This window comes from Euleptes europaea, chromosome 12 (assembly GCF_029931775.1).
Source record: "Euleptes europaea isolate rEulEur1 chromosome 12, rEulEur1.hap1, whole genome shotgun sequence".
Classification (NCBI taxonomy): domain Eukaryota; kingdom Metazoa; phylum Chordata; class Lepidosauria; order Squamata; family Sphaerodactylidae; genus Euleptes; species Euleptes europaea.
The window spans coordinates 44,001,564-44,026,957 of NC_079323.1; the positions used below are offsets into that span (position 1 = coordinate 44,001,564).

The 25,394-nt window shown below is 40.0% G+C and overlaps 1 protein-coding gene across 1 annotated transcript; it reads left to right on the forward strand.

The window, feature by feature from the left end:
* VGLL3 (vestigial like family member 3) lies at positions 1 to 25,394 on the forward strand. The gene is made up of 4 exons (XM_056858201.1): positions 1 to 63; positions 11,588 to 11,843; positions 16,213 to 16,707; positions 25,168 to 25,394. Exons 1-4 carry the CDS (start codon positions 1 to 3, stop codon positions 25,209 to 25,211), a joined length of 858 nt encoding a protein of 285 aa, XP_056714179.1. The 3' UTR covers positions 25,212 to 25,394.

Genomic DNA, 25,394 nt, shown 5'->3' on the forward strand with positions numbered 1-25,394 from the left:
ATGGAGGAGCAGCTTGTAGCTCTGTGGCACCCAGGCACAAACGGAACTGCCCTCGCCGCCAGCGTAAGTGCCTCTTATTTCGTGATAAAAGGCTGCTTACGCTGGTGGCAGGGTTACGCCGCCTCCAGAGGACTTTCAGCCCCCCACCTCAGGAATGCACTGTTTGTCTGTTAATAGAATAATTTAAAATTTATTTTCTATTAATTATAATTTAACTACGTATTTGCCAAAAGGTTGATGATTTTGCTTATCTAAATTGAAATGTATACTAGATTATGAAACACTGAGGTATTTATCGATTACAAGTTAATTACTTTGAAGTCCCAAGTACTTGAAGTACTTTAAAGATTGTAAAGTACTTTACATTAAATAGAATGCTGTAGTTTCTTTTGCAAAAATAAACAAATTCACAGTATATATATTACATACTACTTATGCTACATGTCCACTGATGTTACTGTGGGATGGATGGCAATGGCCAATTTGTTGTTATTGTTTATATTAAGGGTAACAGCCTACACTTTCTTTCCTTTTCCTTTAATGTGGTATGTCCGGAATACCTCTTCATATATATGTATATAGTTGCCCATCCTTGCTTGATGAGGCTTTAAATTTCCAGCTAACGATTAATTGGTGTAAACAGGCAGAAAAAGAGCACCAGTAATCAGGAATGTAACAATGAGGTACAGAAAGGAAATGTGACCATACTAGTCAGGAGAAAAATGCTTAAAGAACTGGAATAAAGTTCAGGAGTCTAGCTACTCTCATACATGCATTTTAAAATTAATAAATACATAATTTCCCTTGTACTTTTTATACACAAGCAGGAGGTTGTCTGTCTTTGCTTCTTCCTGGGACTAATAGTGGTTTGTATCAGAGAAAATGCATGGATGCTTAGGGCGAAAACGCATGGTCGCTTTAGCCTCCTTTAATCCCGGTTTCAGCCAGGATCAAACGCACGTTGGGCGAAACACATGCGTTTGATCCTGGCTGAATCCTGGCTGAAACAAGGAATAAAGGAGGCTAAAGCGACCATGCGTTTTTGCCCTTAGTGTTCTTACATGAAGTTAGAGTTCAGAGTTGTCAGATTCTAAGCCAGCAGTTTTTGCTTGCCTGGAGGGATGATGTGATCCCTGATCTCTGACTTCTCTGGTTTGGTGAGGATTTATTTACTGTTGGAGAGGGTGAAAGCCTTGGCCTCTGTCTCCACCCCCTCTGTCTCCAAAGCAGGTGAGCTATTTGGCAAGGGAGAGTTTGTGCATTTGCTTGTGTTCCTGCTCCTAGTTTCCCTTGGCATCCCTAATACCTGTGAGGGTATGTCTCCCCTCTTGCTGCCTTGTGGAGCTGAAATATAAACAGCATAAGTGAGATGGCAGATAATATGCACAGGGTTACCAACTTCCTTCCTTATTCCTGAATGTAATTTTTTTCCTGTTCATATCAGTTAGCAGATTTCCAACTTTGTTGAGCTTGTGGGATATTTTGGAATTTTCAGATAGTATACTAAGAACCACCATAAAGTATTTGTCATGGGGTCAGACAGTCATAGAACGGCTCCTATGTGGGGCGAAGTTGGTTCTTTGTTAGGGAAAAGATATTGGCCATTACACACACATTTAGTTCACAGTCCCTGCTGGACTGCTCTGAGGCTTCCTTTGCATTATTCATGATTTTACTGACCTTCAGACGTGACTTTGCTCTGGCCTCGTTCTTCCCCTGCAGTACTAGGATCCTGTTGTAGAACGAATTTAAATACTGCTTCAAGGCAAGAGCACCACAAATTCCCCGCCAATTCCATGCATAGCTCTTAATTTCGGGTTTCTCTCCCTACGCCCATTTTGGCTTCTCCCTCCCACATGTCTGTCCCTCCCATCCAACCCCTTCCCACAAAGCAAAGCACAAAAGAGGGAGTTAAATCTTCATGAAATGTGCAGGAAGACACTGAAAAAGGCTGCAAAGGTTGGAAGGCAGCTCCCGGCAGAGAGCTGTTGAAGAAAAGTGGGGAGGAAGACCCAGCAAAAGCACACACAGTCCCTTTAAGAGCTGACCCGCCCCCTCCAAGTAAAGTGCAACAAGGCTGTGTTTTCAGGGGGAGGGACTCAGAAGCTCCGTGATCCACTGGGAATGCCTAATTAATCACAAGTTACTCCTGGAATAGGGGTGGGGGGGAACCCTCATGCATATGATGTTTGAGAATTCGGAGAAGAAAACTGCAGCAAACCAAACACAAATTTCCCCTGCATAAATGACCATTGTTTGGCTTTTGTTTCCATAGAAAGGGGAGAGCTTATATGACCACAGGGAGAGGTTGCCAGTCCTGGAGAAATAAGCAAATCTAAGGCAAGGACAAGGGTGCATGACTGATGCACATGCTCAGGAAGGGCTCATTGCTTTGACAGCTGTCAAGAAGTGACCCAAAACCCATTTCTTTACTCCTCCATTGAAGAACCTTTGGATTTTATTCCCAAAATTGAAGCTGCAAATGGGTGCTAAAGACTCATTGGCCAGCACTATGAAGCAAACGTACTCATATCATTATTTATAAAAACTGAAACTGTCACTGATAATTGTACATTTTCTAGCATTTTTTTGGTACAGGGTATTGGATATATAGCTTGGTAGTAAACTTCCTTTTCATGTATGATGAATCATAGAATCCTAGAGTTGGAAGGGACCACCAGGGTCATCTAGTCACAACTACCTTCCCCCCACACACCCAGTGATTCCTACTCCATGCCTAGAAGATGGCCAAGATGCCCTCCCTCCCTCCCTGAGATTACGGCCAAATAATCACACAACTGCATTTCCTTGATTTGTGCCTAGTGATTCTCGATTGATGTTTGGTACCATGAGAGGCTTGCATGCGAGGAGCTTATACTGGTGATACACCATGCGGGTCTAACAGTTGGGTTTCAAAGAAAACAGAATTCTATCTGTTGAGGATTTTTAAAAAAAGGTTTTGTAACCACTGATCTGATTAATAATTAGAATGTTCTTTTTGGAATATTGAAAAGATACCAGAGCAAAATCAATTTTTTCCTAAACATGATAGCATTTAGTACAGGGGGGAGAGAGAGAAACAGTGCAGAAAAAAACAACACATCCTTATAACCCATTACTTGAAAAAGGCTTGTGGTTGTCAATTCTTAGAAGCAGTATAAATGAATGCTGCTTAACTGACTTAATGGGTTTCCAGAGTTTGTGCAGTAGGCATATAATTATCTATCACTCTTTCTTATGAGGTCGTTCCTATCTTTTTATAAGGTTACTAATGTTTCTGATTTTTCTTTTTTTCTTTTAAACCTGAGCCAGAAGAAAGATGGGTACTTTTTTTTAAAGTGTGGTATTCACCATGTATGAGTTTGATAGCATTATAATTAATTTAAAAAGGTGTGCATCTGTGAGTTATACCTTTATCCTGCAGGTGTGTTCATATGTGATCATGAACAGATTTCTTTCACTGCCAGCGCTCAGTGGTTTTGTGTGAAACATTGAACGTGTACATCTAGTCATGCTGTCTCCGAGTCGTATACTTATAAAATATATTGCAGGATATCATTTCGAAAAATTGTGTAATTTTAACATTCTTCAGGGTATCATGGAACAACTCTTGTTTTCCTCTGTGCCTACTAGTTGCCTAGTGTTAGTTGCTACAGGGAGGATGAGAAACAAGAATGAATGAAATGCAAATGCTAACAGAATCGAAAAGAAGAACATTCCTCCATAGAGCAGCAGCTTTGGATACGAGCTTTAATTTCCTGAATTCCAGTGTCTGTATACAAACACTAAAGGACTTCCAGGCACCAGCATCTGGATCCCAGCAACAAGATTCCACATTCTCCTCTAATACTACCCTTCACCTGAGAATTTTCCCTATTCACCTTTCAGAAATGATCACAACTAGTTGAAGTTCCAGACTAGTTGCAGTAAATTGATCTTCAAGGAAGACAAAGTGAAACAATTAACTCAAAGGGGGCACAATAGTAAAACTGGGGGAGGTATAACAATAAAATGCTTCCCCCCTGTTTATTTTTAAAACTTCTTGATGTTATTGATATATTATTTGAAACCGCCATTTTAATGCACAGAATACTTCCTAGAAATGTAGGGTTGAAGCAGGAAGAGAGAGAGATGGAATAAATATAAATTCTTAAATTTAGGTAGAAAAATGATCAAAGTTACAGGTATAAGATGGGAGGGACCTGGCTTGGCAACAGTACATGTGAAAACGGATCTAGTTGTCTTAACTGATCACAACCTGAACATCAGCCAGCAGTGTGATGTGGCTGCTAAAAAAAAAAGCTAATGCAATCTTGGACTGCTTTACAGAAGAACCGTGTTCAAATCTTGAGAAGTAGTGATCCCTATTCTGACCTTTGTAATGGGAACATGTGCTACACAAAATTCTTCCATTATGCATAGTGACCATTTTGTGTGAATGGGAAATGTGCATACATGCAAAGGTAACTCAAAATTTTTGAGAGAACACATGTGTACCAAAGTTGTATGCATATTGAAAATATAGATGTTGTGTCATACACTCAAAATGTGAACTGTGTGTATAGGGACAGTTGCTCATAAAGTATGCTCCCACTACGCATGATTGGTACACTGGAATTTACTATCTGAAAAGGGCTATATTTCAGCCCTGTGTTGTTGAGGCCATCTAAAGTACTTTGTCAATTTCTGGACACTACATTTTAAGCAAAAGTCAACATATACATTTATTAATTAAAGGATTTATACCATTCCTTTCCTCTTGACATACTAGAGGAGGACAACCAGGGTGATGAAAAGCCCTATGAGGAAGGAACATTCCCCCCCCCCTCCACACTTTTTTAAATAATAAAATTTTTACTCAGTAAATTCAGGAAGGAATTTTTATTCAAGAAGGAAAATTTCAAATAGCTGGGTACATTTAGCCTGGAGGAGAGAAGACAAAGAGGGAACTTGATCACCACTGTCTTCAAATATCTCAAGGGCAGTCTCACAGCAGATGAAGCAGACTTGTTCACTCTTGCTCCAGTGGGCAGGACTAGAACTAATTGGTGGAAATTATAAGGAAGTAGATTTTGGTTAAATATTAGGAAAATCTTCTTAATGGCAAGAGCTGCAATAGTGGAACAGACTGGAGGAGGCGGGCTCTCCTTCACCTGAAGTCTTTATGCAGATGTAGGATGGCCATCTGTTGAATATATTCCTGCATTGAGCAGGAGGTTGGACTAGGTGACTTCCAATGTTCTTTTCATCTGTATGATTCTATGGACTAAGCTACCTATTACCTGTGGCACAGTGAGGCAGATATGGCCCCCCACAACCATATCACCTCAGGAGAACAGCACGGGAAAGAAGGCTGAAGCCTGCCATGTCACATTCCTGTGCCGAATTATGTCAATCATGCTCAGAAAGGTTAACTTTCCTATGTTACATCTTTGTGCAGAAAGGACACAGTAGAAATGGGTTCCCCCAAATCGAGTTGTGTCATAAGTAATGTAGTTTGGCCCTATGACTAGTTATTTATTTTTATACATGCCGTTCCCTTCCTCTGATCATGGTCAAAGTGGATAAAGGCAGATGAGAATTTGAACAGATGGTTAACCGATGCAGAAGAGGACAATATAGAATGATTAGGAGTGCAGGATTATGAGGATCAAATTCTGCAATATTCCCTAAAAGAAAACAACAAGCAAAAAGAAGCAGCCAAACCTTTCTCCCTATTTTAGTAGTTTTCTGTTTGCAAAGACTTCAGTGTAAAGTAAAGTTAAAATCCATCTATGAAGTGTTGCAGTCCATTCTATGAGGGACTACTCATTAAATTTGCAGATGACACCAAATTGGGAGAAGCAGCAAACACACCAGAAGATAGAGATAGAATTCAATGAGATCTGAACACACTGGAAAAGTGGGCGGATGTAAACAAGGTGCAGTTCAACAAGGATAAGTGCCGAGTTCTACATCTGGGTAACAAAAATGAGGGACAAGCATACTGGATGGGGGATACACTTCTGGGTAGCAGTGTGTGCGAACAAGATCTTGGGGTTTGGGTAGACCATAAGTTAAATATGAGTAGCCAGTGTGATGCAGCCGCAAAAAAAGGCTAACGTGATCTTGGGGTGTATTAACAGAGGCATAACATTCAAATCACAAGATGTCATAGTTCTGCTGTACACTTCATTGGTCAGGCCATGCCTGGAGTATTGTGTGCTGTTCTGGAGATCTCACTTCAAAAAGGATGTGGACAGAATGGAGTGGGTGCAGAGGAGAGCGACAAGGATGATCAGGGGCCTGGAGACCAAGCCCTATGAGGAAAGGCTGAGGAAGTTGGGAATGTTTAGTCTGGAGAAGAGGAGGTTGAGAAAGGACATGATTGCTCAAGTATTTGAAGGGCTGTCACTTAGAAGAGGGCAGTGAGTGGTTCTTGTTGACAGCAGAGGATAGGACTTGCAATAATGGGTTTAAATTGTGAGCAGAAAGGTACAGGCTGGATATTAGGAAAAATTGTTTACAGTAGGATTTGTTCAACGGTGGAATCAGCTGCCTAGGGAGGTGGTGAGCTCCCCCTCACGGGCAGCCTTCAAGCAGTGGCTGGACAAACACTTGTCAGGGATGCTCTAGGCTGATCCTGCATTAAGCAGGGGGTTGAACTAGATGGCCTGTATGGCCCCTTCCATCTCTATGATTCTGTGATCACATTAGACTCTGCCACATCCTTCTCACCTCATTCTTCTGCATGTGTGAATCTGGCCTGAGTTTTACTCAGAATTAAGTGAATGTGTGTTCAACCCTTCCCAGCACACTTTAGAATATCTGTTCGTCTTCACAGAGTCTTAAACATTATGGCATCAGTCACCAATCACCTTATGGGCAGTCAAGCAGTCTAATAGCTAGGCCCTTCTCTTGAACAGAGCACTGTATCTACAGTTCTAGGAATGGTGAAGTATTTCTAAGACTGTAAAAATATGAACATCTGAATATGAGTCATTGTGATATTGTTGAGATTCTGTACATTTAATGAATGATTTAAGAATATTTTATTTTTTAAAAAATCCTGTCCCTAACAAAATTCTGCCCCGACAATGATGCTCTTAAAAAAATAGAGATGTTTAGTTTGTTATGTATGACATCGTTTGGTTTAAGAAGGTTTGAAAGCACCATGTGTAAGAATTAATGACACAAAGAGCTTGTAGCTTGACCTATGGAACAGCCACCAGGTATTTGGCACCTCAGGGCTCAAATTAGGAAGTTTAGGAATGAGAAGCCAAGTTTTACTCAATACAGCACCAGGACGTGTGTGAGGAAGGGAAGCTGTAGATCTGTCAACTCCTCTGAGATCTGATTTGGGATCAGGAAAACTGGTTGCCAAGGAACTTCCGGTGCTGAGCTGGGCTGAGTGCTGCGTCTTCCCAGGGGCTCCTGGGGAGTATCCAAGTTTGCGTGTGATTTGGGGTGTTTTATTGCACCCCAACCCAGCCCTTGCAAGTGGGCTGAGAGGCAGGAATTCCCTGCAGCCATATATGCGGTTTGACCTCCTGAATACTCTGAGGTAGCTTTAATAAGCCCCCCGGAGTTTCAGACGTTTGGTCCCGTGGGCACGAAGGGATTGAAATCGCCAGCGCGCAACTTCGGCTTTAGACTCTACCCTCCAGCACCCTATAAACATCATAAGGACTACATTAAGATTAAAGCCTCACCTCCGGGCGCCCAAGTGAGTAGATAAGAATCCTTCGTCTTTCACTGGCGTCATCGAATAACAGGGGGTTGAAGAAAATATTCCTGGTAACCGTTTTTCTCCCTTAATTGAACTGGATGATTTTGTTGTATGAGATCCATCAGATAAAGCAGCAGGAGCCTTATCAAACTGATCAACTTAAATTAAAACAACGAGCTTGAATGATTGATGTAAGATCTGCCAATCCGACGCGTTCTTAAAGGAAGGGGAGGGAGGAACTTTTGAGAAGTTACATGAGGGAAAAAAAGGTCCTCCAGCCACGTGTACAACAAAGAGGATCCTTTGACCGGAAGACTCTGTGCTTTACCTCTCCACTGCTCTACAAATCAACAGGAAGAAGGTCGTAAGACCGGAAATTCGTCTTACTCGTGTTACACCAAAATCACTCCTGAAGGTAATAACCATAGAGAAGAGACGATAGAAGGTCTACGATTAGGTAATCCCTGGAATACTTCCTGGCTCAGCCGATCTAGAGCGTCTGGTAAAACTCGTTGGTATTTTTAATTTTAAAAAGTTTTTTTAAGTTTAAATACTTATTTTTTCAACCCGAAAAATATATTAAGTTGGACAATAAAGTATTTTCTATTAACTACATGCTGGACTCCTGCTAGATGACCATCAAATTTTTAATAAAGTTACATACTCTGGAGCCTCTCCCTGATCTGGCTAACATAGCCCTGCTCTTATGAAATCAAAGGGAATTCTACTGAATTCAATCATGGAAAAAAAAGTACAGGACATGTTTGCTAAATATTCTGAGGCGACAATTAAACAATTAAAACAGATTTCTACACAGATGGCTCAATTGATTTCAGTGATGACGACTCTTGACCAATCATCACTGGTATGTAATCAGAAGTTGAATCTGGTCACAGAAGACATAAAAGTCTTGAAAATTCAAATGATGACTACAAATATGGACTTACAAGCAATGGATTCTTCTGCCCAAAAAGTCACGGAAGAATATCAGGATATAAAGAAGAAGACAGAAGTCCAAGAAAGTAACCAGCCGGCGACAAAGAGACCAGACATACAAGAAATGGACTTTTCATTTAAAAAAGACATGGAAGGACGTGTGGATACAAGGAAGAAGAGAGCAGATCAAGGAACACAGATTGAAGCCACGATGGGGATTAAGCCCAGAAAGAATTATTTTTGGATATACACCTTGCCTGAGGAAATGAGAGAAAACAAAGAAATCTTGTTCCCATACCTGATTGACTTATTTCAGTTACAGAAGGAAGTATTAGACCATGGTTAAAGGATTGACTTAAATATGATTGCTGGATTGGAAGGCTTTGACAGTGTGGACGGGTGGCATGGCTATTTTAAATTTATGTTAAATGGAAAGGGACAAAGGTTTCAGAATAAAGGGATTAAATCATTTTAACGCTAGAACTGGTGGAGTTGGAGAAACTGGGGAAAAGGGGAGTATTGAAGGAATCATTGTGATAATGTACAAGATCTGGGAATAATGGAAGGCTACTTTTTATTTTGATCCAGAATGTAAAATTTTATAAAACATGAAACTTTAGAATGAAATTAATGTTAGGATCAGTATATGTTAACGAAGGCTAATAATACTTTATTAAGAGGTAGATGGAGGTGATGGGGAAGTTGTCATATTTTTTATGTTTAATGGTAATTAAGACAACAATCAATATAATTGCGATTGTGATATTATTTTTACGCTGTTGTCAAAATTATGGAGAATTTATAGCTTTAAAAAATCAATAAAAATTTATAAAAAAAAAAAAGGAAAACTGGTTGCCAAAGATTGGCAAATAGCTTCATTTATTCCAAGCCCTTATTCCAAACGTTGAATGCTCTGTATAGGGTTACAAGGCATTCGGTGACTACTATGCCACCAGCAGAGGCACCAGACCTGTGGCTGAGTAGGCAAGCAAATGCATAGCCAGACAGAAAGCCAACCAACAGGAGAGTGGGTGCCAGATAATCTTTCTCTGCTGTCTACCTAGTTGGCCAGCCACTGCTGCTACTAGCTCGGCACCAAAGTAATAGTAGTCACAACCACAGCAAATATGGTTAAGAGTGGAAGGACGACAAGGTAGGGAAGGAGGAAGGGCTGTACTTTGGTAGCTCAGATAATACAATTCAAACTCACCTTTACTTCTTACCCTTATTGAAGATGAGCCCTTTGAGCTGCCAAAGGTTACATTTTTAAATAAAGTTAAGTTGGTATTTCTAAAAGAAACTGATCTCTGGATAGGCACATGTAAAGAGCAGGTGAGAAGCAAACCAGGTGAGAAGCACCCCTTTATTCCTAAACTGGACACTGAGGTAGAGAAATCTCTGTGTTGCTCCATGTTGATAGCACTATCTCCCTGGCCAGTAAATGCTAAACCAGCAGGCTGGACCATGGGACATCTGAAGTGGGTGGTATGGCTGGGAACTATGTCTGAAGCTGAGTTACCACAGGTGGATTATTAAATGCTCTGCCATTGGAGAGGGGCTGTGGCTCAGTGGGAGAGCATCTGCTTGGCATGCAGAAGGTCCAAGGTTCAACCCCCAGCATCTCCAGTTAAAGGGACTAGGCAAGCAGGTGATCTGCCTGAGACCCTGGAGAGCCTCTGCTGGTCTGAGTAGACAATACTGACTTTGATGGACCAAGGGTCTGATTCAGTATAAGGCAGCTTCGTATGTTCATGTATACCAGTGCCACCGCTTAAATGACCACCACTTAAACTCCTTTTCCTTCCCATCATGTTAGCCAAAATGGGGTACCATTGGGAATGGAACTTCTTGGAAAACATTTATAAAGTGCAAAATCTGAAAAATATGTTCCATGCAAAATGGATCTCCACACATATTTATTTTGACATTTTGGTTTGATTTGAGGAGAAAAAATGGGAATAGCTATTCAGAGGCTTCCATCCAACATAGCCTTTTGATTATTTCCCTTTCTTCTTATGTTTTTCAAATATTTTGTTTATCACACCAATCTCATCACATTTAATCATCTTTTCTATCTGATGTTTTTATAAATTGGTGCTATGTAAAAAAATGAAACAGTTGTTTGAAAGAGTGAAGAACCCACATTTGTTTTGTATCTTTGGCAATGTTTTACTCTCAGAATTTTTTTTCTTACAAAAGGCCTAATTCTGTCACCCACATCTCCATGGAGTGTCACCCTCCTCCACATATGATACTGAGCCCAGTGAAAGTAGAGAATGCCTAGACCAAATTATGAGAATAGAATAGTTTGTAAAACATAATTACTCAGAAGTGTTGTAAATTGAACAAAAGTAATTATTCATATGACAATTGATAAGGACCACATTATTATACAACTAATATGAAATGCAGACCTAGCATGGTTTGTCGGTATACTTGAGAGAATTTAGGATGCTGCCAGCTCTCAGGATCTATTTCCTCACCATACTAGCTTTGATTTGGTGTACCTCTCTACACCCTGTATTAAATAAAGGTTAAGACCTGTACTCATAGATCTTTTTTCTTTAGTGAATGGGGGCTGTTAATTTGTTCTTGCTTGTTTGTCATCTACAGGCCACCTATTGTACCGGCTCAGGGAGAGGGATTGTAAAAGGAAACTTACTCTTATTAGAAAAAACCATCAGAGGGGACTGTTACTTTTGGATTAGGTGAATTTTCTCCCCTATCCCTGGAATTGGGGAAACTGCAACAAGATGTAAAGGGAGCACAAGCTGGTTTGTCTACATGATAGCTCCTATATGATCAATAACAAATATTTCATTTACAAAACTGGTGGAATGGCCCTCAGTGAAATTGGAAAATATATCTAATTTACCATGAGATAACAGCATATATGTTTCCATAATCTATTGTCTATTGTTTTATTCTATTTCCTTGTACCAGACTAAGTTTGCTGTTTATAGCAAGATGCAGGAATCTCTGGACGCAGTTCCTCCTAACAAACAAGAAGAAGATGAGAAAGACCAGCCTGCTGAGATGGAGTATCTTAACTCTCGCTGCGTCCTTTTCACTTACTTCCAGGGAGACATTGGGTCAGTAGTGGATGAACACTTCTCAAGAGCATTAAATCAAGCTAGCAGCGTCAACCCAGAGTCTGTAATTTCCAAAAGCAAGACAGGGCCAAACCCACTATGGAAAGGTAAGATTATAAGCAATGGCTTAGTTAAAACGTTTTTACTTTACACAATTAATTTTGTGCCATATGCACTGAATTTGATTTGTACATTAGGGTGTATTCTCATGGCATTTTTTTTTAAATGACAGATTTGCACAAGGTATACACATATACCTGGAGGACTCATGCAGACATGTATAAATATACATAAGATATCACCTCACCAGATATGTCTTGTCAAAATGACATTTTAAGTATGGAAAAACAACAAATATTATTAAGTTTTTAATTTTCAGTGCAGAACAACATAAATAACACTATATCAAACAGCCCTGAATATTTTTGTTGTTCAGAACTGAAAATCTCCACTGTATCAATAAGATATATTATTATTATTTTTAGTTTCTCAGTTTGGTTCTAAAAGTCTCTCTAACCTGGTTACCTGACCGTTCAGTTGTTTATACAGTAGTTGTACAAGTTCTATGATATGTGTATTGTTTGTTTCATCAGAAAATATACCTGAGTAGACGAGTTTCATTTTTTGGTGGGGGGTATTGAATTATTTCTGTTGTTCCACTAAGGCTACAAACTAACTTTTTACTGGTTAGTCAGTCCCATTGAACTCAATGACGGTTGCTTCTGAGTAACCATAGTTACTACCATGCTATGGATCAGTTTACTGAGATACAGCAAGTTACTCAGATTTACCAACAGATCTGTTAGTGCAAAATGTTGGGAACCTTCCATTTCAGAGCACATAAAATTGCATATTCTATGAAGTGCCTTTGCTGTGCACTGTGGGATAGTTTTATCATATTTTGTAGTCTGAGGGAACTATACATTTTCAAGGGGAAATAAGATGTAATGAACTTAGATGGTCATCCGAAGTATATCAGTTTGAAAGAAGGAAATTGAATGTCACCTTGATGCATTCTAATTCTTTCAGAAGGTCAAAGTGCCTCAGTTCTGCTGATATATATATATCTATATCTATCTTTATATAGAATTCATTAACTGAGGAAGTTGCTACTTTTGTTAAATTGAATATCTTAAAAATAAAAAGAGAAGACTATCCAAGGTCAATCGGAAAAGCCATGTAATATTTTTAGTCAGCAAGGCTCTTCAAGGTTATTAAAAATAGTGCATTTGCAATTACTGGTTGGAAATACAAGCTGGGGACCCATGAGGCTCAAGGTAGTGGGAGGAAAAAGAAATGACAATTTGGAAATCCCTCCTCTAAAAATCTGCCTGTTTGGAACTCTCTAAGCTCTAAAAGGTGTGATTTCTTTCCCATAATTTAACCCCTTAAACTGGTACTCAGCAGCTCTCAACATTCCATTCTTTCTGGAACGTATTTCTTATTTACCAGTCATATTTGAGGGTTTTTCAGCTTTTGATTAATTTATAGTCATATTTAGTGCATTCACTGGGGAGTTAACTGAGTAGTAGAATCCCATGCCTTGTCCATAGGTGATGTGTTGCTATTTTTCTTGTCTCTGCACAGACCAGTAACTTCCTTATTAAATGGAATAATATGTACATAATATGTAGATAACAGAGATGACACAATCTTTCTGAGTACCATGCTTGGTTTGAGAGGAAAATATTTAGAGTCTACTTGCTTCTCTACCATTTACGTAGTGCTGCATTTTTTCATTTTAAGCAACAATCCAGTTATTTTATGGGTATAGCAATCCTAAGGGGGGGTAGTTGAGGCATGCCTGGGTACAGCGCATCCGCACCGCCTCCTGAGCGGCTTGCCGGCCTGGCACAGCAAGCCAAAAATGGATTTTCCTCCAAGCCAACAGAAACTTCTCATAGAGTTTCAAGGGGCTGCACCACCATTTTTGCAGGTGTAACTTTGCACCAGCAGAACTGGGCATTCCCGGGGCAAAAGGGCTTAGGGAGCCGACTAAAGCTAGCCCCGCCCCCACCCTTTGGTGCCATTGCAAGTCCTTGCATTGGAGGAGCGCTGCTGCAGAGGCATTGCTGGCGCCCGTGCCTCATGCTGCTGCAGTACTCCCCAGCACCAGTGTAAGTGCCCATGTAGATGGCACAAGTAGCACTTATGCTGGTGTGGGGGTCACACCGTCTCCAAAGGCCTTTTGCCCCCCCTTCAGGATTACACTGTTAGTCCCCCTATTGTAATATGTTACGTCCCAAAATTTAAAATATATTCTCTGAGGGTAGAGATAAACTCAATGAGATTAAAAATGTGAATGGTATTGAGTTTTGTTGGAATTACAGAATTATTGCCTTATTCAGAGCATTAATTCTCACATACATGTTCGTCCCTTGATAACTTTGCATCAAGACATCATTTAACTAATGAAATGACCCATGATCAAGTAGTGTATGTACAAATGTGAACTGGGTCAAAGTTTCTTTAACTATCGTAACTGGGAATTAATTTAATATATGCCTAGCCTTTACAGTGAATACAAGATGAAAAATCTGAAATGGAAAATAAATCTTTATTGAAAAAGTAACATGTTTTGAGAAGATGCTCTTTTTCAGATAACAAATAACAAACATCGTTCTTTAAATATGTAAAGATTTCCTCATGCTCCTTTTATTTATTCTGCTGGTAACTTCCTCCTACATTAGCCTTACCTTTCCTTTTATCCCTTAGAAGCTCCTTGATCAATTGATCTAGAGCAGCATATATCTAGTGTTGGAGGGATATAAGGACTGAAACAAATCTTGCCACTGACAATGTAGCCTTGGGGTCCCTGTCGCTTAGTAAAAAAGGCATTATGTCAGTCACAGAGGCATTGGATTTGTATATTAAAAGGGGGGAAATATAGTGCGATCGAAGTTCCTCGTAAAAGCGGCATTCCAAAAGGGCATGAGCCAATGAGTCAATAGAGCCAGAAGAGCAAGGGCAGATCCTGTCTGAGTATGGTATATTCAGAATTCTGCCCTGCATTACCATAGAAGGGTTAGCATTCAATCTAGCCAAGCAAAAAGCTCTACAGAGACGAGGAGTTGTCAGATAATATGTATAGGCAGGCAGACCACGTGGAGGGGGTATTCCGAAGAACTGGGATGAACAGACGCGACGAGCACGAAAAGTAGTGCTGTTATAATCGAGCTCTTTAATGCGCTTTTTAATTTTGGCAAAAGCTTCAGTTTTCCCAAGATCTGATAACATATCCTGCGAGAAGCCCAGCAACGCCAGTTTCTCATCTAAGATTTTTTGCCATGAGGATTTGAAAGGGTCATGCTTCAGAGAAGCTAGGAACCCCTCAGTGCTAAAGCACAGTTTAAGGTGGAGTTTAAAGGCGGCCAACCACGCCCTAGCTTCAAGTGACATTTGGCCAAACTCGGAACTAAAAGTAACCCCAGCAACACATTGAGGGGCATTTAGGAGTTTTCGTAAGAACTGAAGCAGTGGACGATCTATAGATTCATTGATGACTGTAATCCAGATGGCCTTACAGCATTAAAATGAAGTGACATTATTGAAGCAAGCTAAAATTCTACTGTAATAAATTTAAGATATTAGTAAAAAGAAACTACAAATAATAATTTTATAATAACATTGGACTAGATTACGTATATTTGTTAGGCCTGTAGCTTTAGAAGGCTATATATCTAATTCCCTCTGCAGTTAGGGGGCAGGCACACTTACCCCAAACAGATGTTTTTTCAAACTTGGGGTATTGAAGCACTTGCTAATCTAAAGGTATTTACAGCTGAGATCTGTAGGGGATTACTAGGCAAGCATTTTGTATGGTCATTTGATAACATATTGTTTGACTGATCAAATATTTCCCACTTTAAACTGTTCTTACATTTGGGGTACTTAAAGGGCTTTGCTTCCTAATAACCAAGTATAGGTCATACCATACTTTGTTTCAGTGTCTGGTTCCTAAATTTATTCTCAAAGTTCTGCAAAGATGTTTTCTTTTAACCTTTACTTCAAATGAAGGTTTTGGCAAGAAAAGTAATGGAAGCTGTGCAAGCATAGTACAATCACTAACCACTCCTTAGAAAGATGGGATTTAAAATATGTGATTTCACAATCCAATGGAATTGGAGTTTTGCTAAGTGGAGTTGTAAGTTCTGCCAGTTTGCCAATTTCCAAATATGCTTACTATTAAAAGGCTTATGTTTTATTAAAATGCTTTTAGCCCCTTTTAAAGCTCATCTAAAGAGAAATAAGGTGAATAAGTAACTATAGTGGTAAAAAACCCAAATATTAAAGTGTGGGTTTTTCCTCCTGTAGATTTTGTCTGTTGTGATTGTCTCCTGTTTTCCATTATTTGCTTTAATGCATATCTTTGGTACAAATGTAACCTATGCTCCTTTAATATGATCAATACAACTTTGTTACTGAAGCTACATTTGAGAACTGATCCTCATTTATACCTCTTTTTATTTTTAAAAGAGAACTCAACAATAGCAAGCCAAAGGAGTGGTTTCCCAGCTTCATTTTGGACCAGTTCTTACCAAACTCCACCTCCACCATGCTTAGGTGGACTTCATCATGATTTCCCAGTTACTGCACCAAGCACCTTTGATCCTAGCAACTGGCCAGGACGTACCCTGCATCAGACTGCTCCACCTCCTCCTCCTAGCATGTCAGATTCCTGGCATTATCCCTTAGCATCTCAGGTGAGTCCTACATATGGACACATGCATGATGTATACATGCATCACCATCACCCCCATGCGCACATGCATCACCACCATCCGCCGACTTCACACCTTGACCCAGGGTACAGACCTTTGCTGATGCCTTCAGTTTGTACAGGCAAGATTCCTCCACCACATTGTGATGCAGCCAAGACAGAGTCTACTGCTGTCACCAGTGCTACCTCAGCATGGGCAGGAGCTTTTCATGGAACAGTCGACATTGTTCCAACCTTTGGGTTTGACACAGGTAAGCTGTAATTTGCTCTTGTCCATTCATTATATTATTTAAAAATACATTGCAACTGAGCACCTGATTTTTGAACTGGTCTGCTAGCTATGAATTCCAGAAACAGTTAGATAAGGCTAACTTTGCAGGGATGCCAAGATCTGCAGATCAACCCCAAAGGAATCAGCTTGTCACTTCCACTGAAATAAAAATATAATACTTTATTTAAAAGAGGTGAGCAATTCATGGATACTGATAATCCCATGACTCAGAGGTTTGTCTGTTGTACTAGAATATTATGGCCAGCATCCTATAGTCAAATGTAGTTATTGGGAGTTGAATCCATTATGTTCACACTTTCTTGGAAATAGGTTTCTGTCAGATCAGTGGGCATTGCATACAAAAGTGCATGCATTTAGGATTGTAGCGTTGACCTCTTGCTGTTGCAGGTATAAGCAGCTGTTACGAATCTGGTTTGTTAGTGAAGAAGTAGAAGTTCTCAGTTCGCTTACCTCATGCAATATATTTGAAATTCCAACCCAAATGCTATACAATCACACACACACACACACAAACAAATGAAAATCTACCATAAAGCAATATACTAATTCTTCAGGACAAATAAATATTTAAAGCACTACAGAAGCCGCGTTCCTGCTATAATTGAATACTTGGAAATAGTGGTTGGGGTGAGCTCCAGAAGCTCCGTGCCCTGCCCCATCCCCCTGAAACTTCACAGTTCTTCAGCATAAAGCTGGGTGATGCCAGTGAATCCCTTTTCAAAATATGGGCTTTTAAATTTGTGACATAAAGACCTTCAATTTAAACAATAGGAACAGTTTATATATGTCAGTGGGACCAACATACTCCAAACATAGTCCAAAATTGTCGCCATCTGACTTGCCCAGGGTGTCCTACTGCAAGTAAATCACCCATTGGTGTCTTCCACACAGGGACAGCATTTTGTGGTTTCACCATTGCTGGTGCAGCTGCAGATAAAGCGCAGCAACACTGGGGCTTCCATATGGCAGGTTACTCCAAGGTTTCCCTGCCCCAATCCCCTGGAATTGCCCCCCCTCCCCTGGGCCTCCAGGGCTTTTGCCAAAAAAATTTTTAAAAAAAAATCAGCATTGGAATATCATTATATTGATTTACCATTGTACTGATAGGTATAGCAGTTTATTTAAATTCTCAGTAGGCAAAGCAGATGGCTGCCCCTGGGGACGGTCTGGGAAAATAGCTGCTTTGTGGGTCAGAAAATCTTAATTTTCCCATCCATACAGCAGCAATCCAGGCTTTCTACTGCAATCTTTCTCAAAACTTCAGAGCAAAGCAGGTTTAAGAAAGATTGGGGGGAAAACCAAAGAAACCCCCTGAAGTGCACAAACAGGAAAAATACCCACTTCCGAAAAGCAACGAACTCAGGCCAGATAACCCATGTGGAAGACACCATAGTAAATGGATGATAAAAGGTGGATTTTTCAAATTCATTCAAGCATGAAGGTTATCTTTAAAAATTCACACTGTTAGCTACTATGAATATAAATATAGAAGGATGCTTACACTGATTTTGAAAATATCTATTTTTAAAATAATCCTGCCTTTCATTTCCAAACAGCCTGTTGCATAGGGTGATCATATGTATATGTACTCAAAATTGAAGAGCTTTTTTCTGTTTTTGTTTTGCTGATTTATGTGACATCTTATTCCTTTGAAAATAGTTGCAGCGTTTGAGCTGGTACTTCGATACTTGACTTTTACCGTAGAGTTTTTGCCCAAATACCAGAGCGCCCCTGCATTGCCGACGATAAGTTAACATCACTTTCGGCACACACTGGAAGTGACATCACCATGTTGCCAGCAATGCAGGCCTAGGCTTAATTTCCCCATTGTCACCCAGCTGTGAGCCAGCTGATGGGCGCTGGGGAGGGTACTCAGAGCAAGGGATCGCCCACCCACCCCCAGCCGAGGGCCTGGCAACCCTATTTGAAATGTGTGATTTTGAATACTGAGATAGCACAATGAAATTTGATATACGTACTTAGGACATTAAAATACCACCACGGTCTCCTGATGAGTCTACAGCAATGTTAAGGCTGAGACCAGAAGCTTCATTCCAAACCAGCAATGCCAATTTTCTGGGCAAGTCAGTGAAGTAATAAAACAGGAAATTCACAAAGGCAACAGCCCTCCCTCCCTCCCTCTCTCGCCAGTATTTTGGTATTCAGAAGAACAGTGCTATGACGACCCCACTCCTTCCTTGAAGATAATTCACAGTGGGTCGCCGTGTTAGTCTGTCTGCAGTAGTAGAAAAGGGCAAGAGTCCAGTAGCACCTTAAAGACTAACCAAAATATTTTCTGGTAGGGTATGAGCTAGGGTATCTGAAGAAGTGAGCTGTGGCTCACGAAAGCTCACACCCTACCAGAAAATATTTTGGTTAGTCTTTAAGGTGCTACTGGACTCTTGCCCTTTTCTACCATTCCTTCCTGTTATCTCCCAGCTCCCCGAAATCAGTATTTGGTGCTGAGGGGGTGAGAGAGGGATCGCCTTCCTTCTTGTTATTTTGCCAGAAAGTGTCATGTGGAGATTATTTTGCTCCTTCTCCAGCCCCCACCAGATTTCACCCCAGAGAGAAATAGGACACAAGAGGCTTCTTAAAGTTAACAGTAAACAGGGAAATGTATTGAACAGTATTCACAAGATGGCTTTTGAGGCAAGGCTGAATTGGAGGGAAAACACCAAACCATATATCTATACACTTCAGAGAGAGAGAGAGAGAGAGAGAGAGAGAGAGAGAGAGAGAGAGAGAGAGAGAGATTAGTTTAGATTTAGCTTAGATGTTACACAAGATGTCTTTAGCTTAGATGTTTCTTAAGTTAAGTTTCCTCAGCTCTTAGGTTACAAACTTAGTTCTGTTCCTCAGAACCCACACAGATTCAGTTTCACTGACTCTGTCCCCAGCCTAGCTATCAGGAAGGAAGAGACTTTCAATCTCTGTTCCCAGAGAACAGCAGAATTATGGGGATTTACCAAAATCCTGACGCGGATGCCAGCGGATTGGCAGTCAGTCCAGGATAACACCATCAGAAAAGTCCTCTGCTACTTAGAAAAGTGTAGTTTATTTTACAGTGCAAAGATATATTACAGATACTTGTCGCACTCTCTCCTCTCATAGCATCCCACACAGAGCTTCAGTTTCACTCCATTATATACACCTGGTGGTCGCAGCCACCAATCACAGTAGATGCTTAGTCATCCTGACATTGCTCCTGTATTGCATCAGCCACCTGGCCATAACCAGATCAGGCCAGCTCCCTCTAGCTCTCCAGAGACTTTCCAGGCTGATTGCATCATTACCAGATCTATCCGATCTATCATGCACCTGTCAAACTAATCTGACAGCCTTGTAATATTGACAAATCCCTCTTCCAGTTCTCACTGGACTACCCCACACCAGTGGCAGTAATCCTCTCTGCAACTGGAATAGCTCTGTCTCAGAGACTAATTCCCCTTTCTGACCTGAGAAAGGGCCTTTTTCCACCCAATCTCAATCCTGCCACTCCACAGGTTGTGTGTTCCACTAGCTTTGGCTACACTGAACCCTTGGGTTCACAGAGTTGCTCACAGCTTCTTCTCATGCCAGTTACCAAGCTCTGAATTCCCTCTGTCGCTCAGAGTGTCAGCTTTTCGGCGCCAACCACTCTCAGCTTCTGCTGAAGATTAACCCTTTGTTCATCACAAATGCCTTTGAGCATAAGCATTCTCTTTAGTTATCATGACTATATCTTAGCTAAATTACAGGGCAGGTGCCTTACCACGTTCCCCTGGTCGTGTTGTGATAAACACCTAAAGTGTGAAGAGCAACCATGTATCCCTACACTTGTGCCTATAAGGTATTCTCATCCATCTGTTTAACTTTTGATGGGGAAAAAATACTCTTCTGCCTTCATTCTTGTATTTCTGCCTGCACCCTCCATTGATCAACGTTTCACACTGTCACAACCTCATAAAAACTCTTAAACACATCATATTAAAGCTCTTAGGGAAGCCAGGCAATCGGTGCTGCTCAAGGTAGCTACTGTCCCCATAATTATCTGGGCTTCAGTGTTTCCTTCAACCAGCAGAGGAAGAATTGGGGCTAAAAGAACAAGGTTCTTTTAAGTGTTGGCGCATGGAGGCTAATTGTCAATGAGCACAATGTTTAGAATGTTTTCACTGTTTACATGATGCATAAATGTATTAATACAACAATTTATTATCTACAACTTTTTTAGAGAACAAGTAAAATGTTAGTACATTCCCTCTGTCCTGGGACCCCTTTATAATCCAAAGGGATTGATTTTAGAATTTCTTTAAAAATCATTTTATTGTAATTTTATGTTTCAGAAAGGTACCCTTCTACATTTGTGTAACACACAAATAAATCCATTCTGAAGGCATCCTTTGTGTGCTGAATATATATAACTATATATAACTATATAACTATATATAACTATATATAACTATATATATATATATAACTATTTTGGGCATAGAATATGTTAAGAATGGAAGGATTTATTTTGTTTATGTACAGGAGAATTGGTTTCTTCAGCAATATAAAAAGAATTTAAAAACCTCTCAGAATACAATCCTACATACCGGTATATTGCCACACAGGAGCTTACTTTGCAAAGGAGTCAAAACATTGGGATAATACCAACTTTCCCTCCTGGATCTCCCTTTCCAACTAACCCTTTTGCTTCTCCATATTTTTTGTGGCATTTTTGTTTTCAGCCAAAAAAAAGAAAAGAACCTCAGCTCAGCAGGCTTGCTTTCTATACAGGCATGCATGCTTAGCTTGCCCTTGCTTGAATTACTAATTTAAATGGGAACTCTGAATCCTCACAACATCGTGACTATATAACAGCTGTTCAACAAACCAATAAGAACAAGATCCTGGGAATATTTTTGAGTTTTTGTGTGGGAAAAGGATAAGCTGAAAATATGTTTTGGATGTAAAAAAAAAATCAGTTAAACTTACTGAGCCCTGTAGATCAAAGCAAAAATGTATTCTTTTGCAGTTCAGCCATTCTGTGTTGGACTTTATGAAATGTGGGCAGATTATATCACTTTTAAGGTATACTTTCTATATGCTTAATGTTAAACTAATGGGACCACTATCTAGATTTTATGAATAGTAGAATTTTTTGGGATTTTTAATGGGGAGAACATGTAGTTGTGTCCTCTCATTGTTGGGCGCTGCAGTATTGTTGCACTACAGCAATCATTCACAGCTGGATTGTCTTGCCCATACATGATAGTCAAATTGCAAATAATTTCTGAATTGCTACAATAGCACAATATCCAATGATGTGTGGATGTAGCCTAAATACAGCTGTTGTTACCACTGTTTCAGTTTTTAGACTGCCATGTGTGATTTTTTTTAATCATTAAGCATAGACGTGCCCTTCCTTTTCCACACATATTTTATTATTATTCACAGGTTTAGTGAAGTTTGTGGGAAACTGCTGTTGTTCCATCCGTGTCACAGAGCTTCATTTAATATCTGTATCCCTTCATTATTATTATTTTTGGCATCTGTTTCAGCCAGAACTTTTTTATCCATCAGATCAGACGTTCTGGTGCAGCTCAGCATCTTTATATGCAATTATGCCATTTAAATAGAATTAGATACTTCTGCCCTTCCTTTTTTGGGTTTTGTTTTTAGTGGATGAGAGCAGAACACTTCATTTCTGGGGAGGGTTTGTAGAAACAGTGCGAGGAGAGGGGCTGAGAAGACTTATTCCTTTGAAATAAAAATAACTTGAAGAAAATCTGGTGATAATGAAAACTAATGTCAAAAAGTATATACTTCAGGAATTCTTCCACAGAATTGCCTTTTCTAACTCCTCTATCTCACGTTTCTCTATTATCTGCTGTATTCCAGAATCTCACTCCTTTATGCAGTGAGAAAGTCAAATGGTGCTACTTGCTGCCTCAAGAAATTAAGAAAAATAGCATAACTGCATCCTTAAAAGGTCTGGACAATTTTATAGCTATTAATAATGTTTGCAGCTGTACAGATGATAAAAGAGTAATTAAATTTCATGCTCTGGGTTGCAAAGTGATCATCTGCCAGGACTGGGAGCAATTGTTTTTCCCTTCATGGGGTCTGCCTTTTGGCAAGACATATTCATGAAGAGATTTCAGCTTTCTGTGAAACTTGTCACTGCCGATGATAGATAGAAAGGTTCCTCTAACATGATAGCAATTCCAGATTTTTTTTAGTTAGGCATCTAGACTGTCTCATTCTTAGTTTGTCTGCATAACGAGCAGGAGCCTTGTTTTAAGAAGAAAATTAATCTGAAATGTTTTAGGCCAAAAAACTTGTAAAAGCTGCAATTTGTTCCTGTGTACCTGAAAGCAGCGATAGTTAACCTAATTGTAGATGTGGTTTTATATTTTAAGGAGGGAGGCATGATGTGTAATTGAGGACTAAGCAGCCTACTGATTTGATTTTCATTTTTAAAAGAAATTGAGCCAGGAAAGAAATATGGAATTTTGTTTAACTGTAGTGGTTTGGCCTTATTTCAAGATGGCATGCAGGCTAAATATTTTGCACCAGATTAAAAAAATAGATGTGTATCAGTCTCTGGAGAGTAATTCTCAATTTGTGTTGAAACCCCTTTCTTGTGTTCCTGTTTCACACTGCTGATCAATGCACAGAGGATACATGTAGGATCAGGGCATAACAAGGGATGAAGATGCATCAAGAAAAAAATGCAAAGTGAGGAAGGTGCAATCCTATGTAAAGCCCATTGAACAAAATGGGAATTATTTTTGAGTAGATTTACATAGAATTGTGGTGGCAGTCTCACCCAATTCTAGGGCTACTAGACTGTACTGCATATAGAACTCTGGATTTCTTTGCAACTACAGATGTTATGGCACTCACTTTGTATAAGGCAAAGGAAGCTGCCAATATGATATACAGTAGATGTTCAGACAAAACTTTGGGGGAGATGGGAACTGTGTAGGGGCATATGTCTAACCAGGCCAGTCTGCTTTTCTAAAGGAGTAAGTCCCACGCTGAGAGACCACCAAAAAGAATTTACCAAGGTAGTGCTCTGTGGGCAGATCTAGTGTTTACGTACACCTTTCTGGATGCATTGCCCCAGTTACATGCAATATGTGCTGTATATTTCTCTTGTACATCGCTGGTAGCAACATTAAGATCTTCCACCATGTGACTGTGCCTCTGCATGGAGCACCACTGTGTAGATTCCTAAGAAAATGATTCACGCTTTTCTGGACATGATTAGATGTTTATCTCAACACATGAGTGTGCAGGGACCAATGTGGAATTATTGAGAAAAGACACACCATGTCCCCAATGTGGATGTTTTTCATCTGGTTGAGGATTATTCTTACCCTTCTGAGAAAAGCATCTCCATGAGCTGAGGAGCCAGTCAGATATGGATCCTGATATGGATCCTGAATGCCCTTACATAACCATGCTGATGATAAAATATTATAAAAATGCACATAAATTAACTAGGAACAGCCCCTTTCAAAGCACAAGGAAATGATTCAACAGTAAGTAATTTCAGGAATGTTGTACATCGCTTTCAGTGTAAGACCCCAAGTACAATTTTCAGTTTAATGGGAAGGTTTTAGCTTGATTTAGCCTGGAGTAAGATAATAACAGGTCTTTTAAAGAGACTTTAAAGCCATTGAAGAGAGATACAAGTTCATTTCCTTTGTCCCCCTTTTTTATCTGTGATAAAACAGGCATTGCTGGTTTCTGAAACAATACAGAAACCTGCCAAATGTTCTCAAGGCAAAGCATTAGCATACGTACTTCAAGCAAGGTCTCACAAACCATCCTCAACCCACCCTCATCATGTGTCTCCTAGAGTTGCCAACTTCCAGATGGGGCCTTGGATATTCCAGAACTGTAACTGATACCCAGGCTATAAAGATCAGTTCCCCTGGAGAAGAATGGCTGCTTTGGAGAGTGGGCTGTACAGCACTGAGATCCGTCCCCAAACCCTGCCCTCCCCAGACTCCACCCCCAAATCTCCAGGAATTTTCCAACCCAGAGTTGGCAGCTTTACTCTTGCCTTAGATAATACCTCAAGAAACTAATAGTTGTGTTCTGTTGACGAATGTTGTTCATCTTAGAAGTGAATGTAAATCAATATATTTTAAAACTAATATTTCTTGTTGAAGTTAGAGAAACTTCAGTCTACTGTCTACCACAGAGTTAGGGCTGGTCAAACATGCTGTGCACCTAATTATGTGCTTGTGCACCTAGTTCTATGGTTCTGTCGGGAGTGCTTTGATTATGGGATCCTGCATGGCAGGGGGTTGGACCGGATGGCCCTTGTGGTCTCTTCCAGCCTTGTGAACTTGTGAACCTATGATATTCCTGTTTAAATGCTGAAACATTTGTCAGTGTATACGCTTATATATTTTTTCTCTTTCCTTAAAAGTAGGCATACAGCACCAGGAAAAAAGTAAAGAGACATCATGGTTTTGAAGTACAAGTGGATCTTATCCCGTAGCCAGTATTAAGAGTCTCTACCTTTGTGAAGGGAGCGCTGCAATTTCTTTTCTTTTTCACCATTTCTGCACAGTGGCAGTAGACCTACTGCTAAACAGATGGAAAGATGACCAGCCATGATTTTGTGATTGAGTCTTTACCACTAGAAGGACATATATT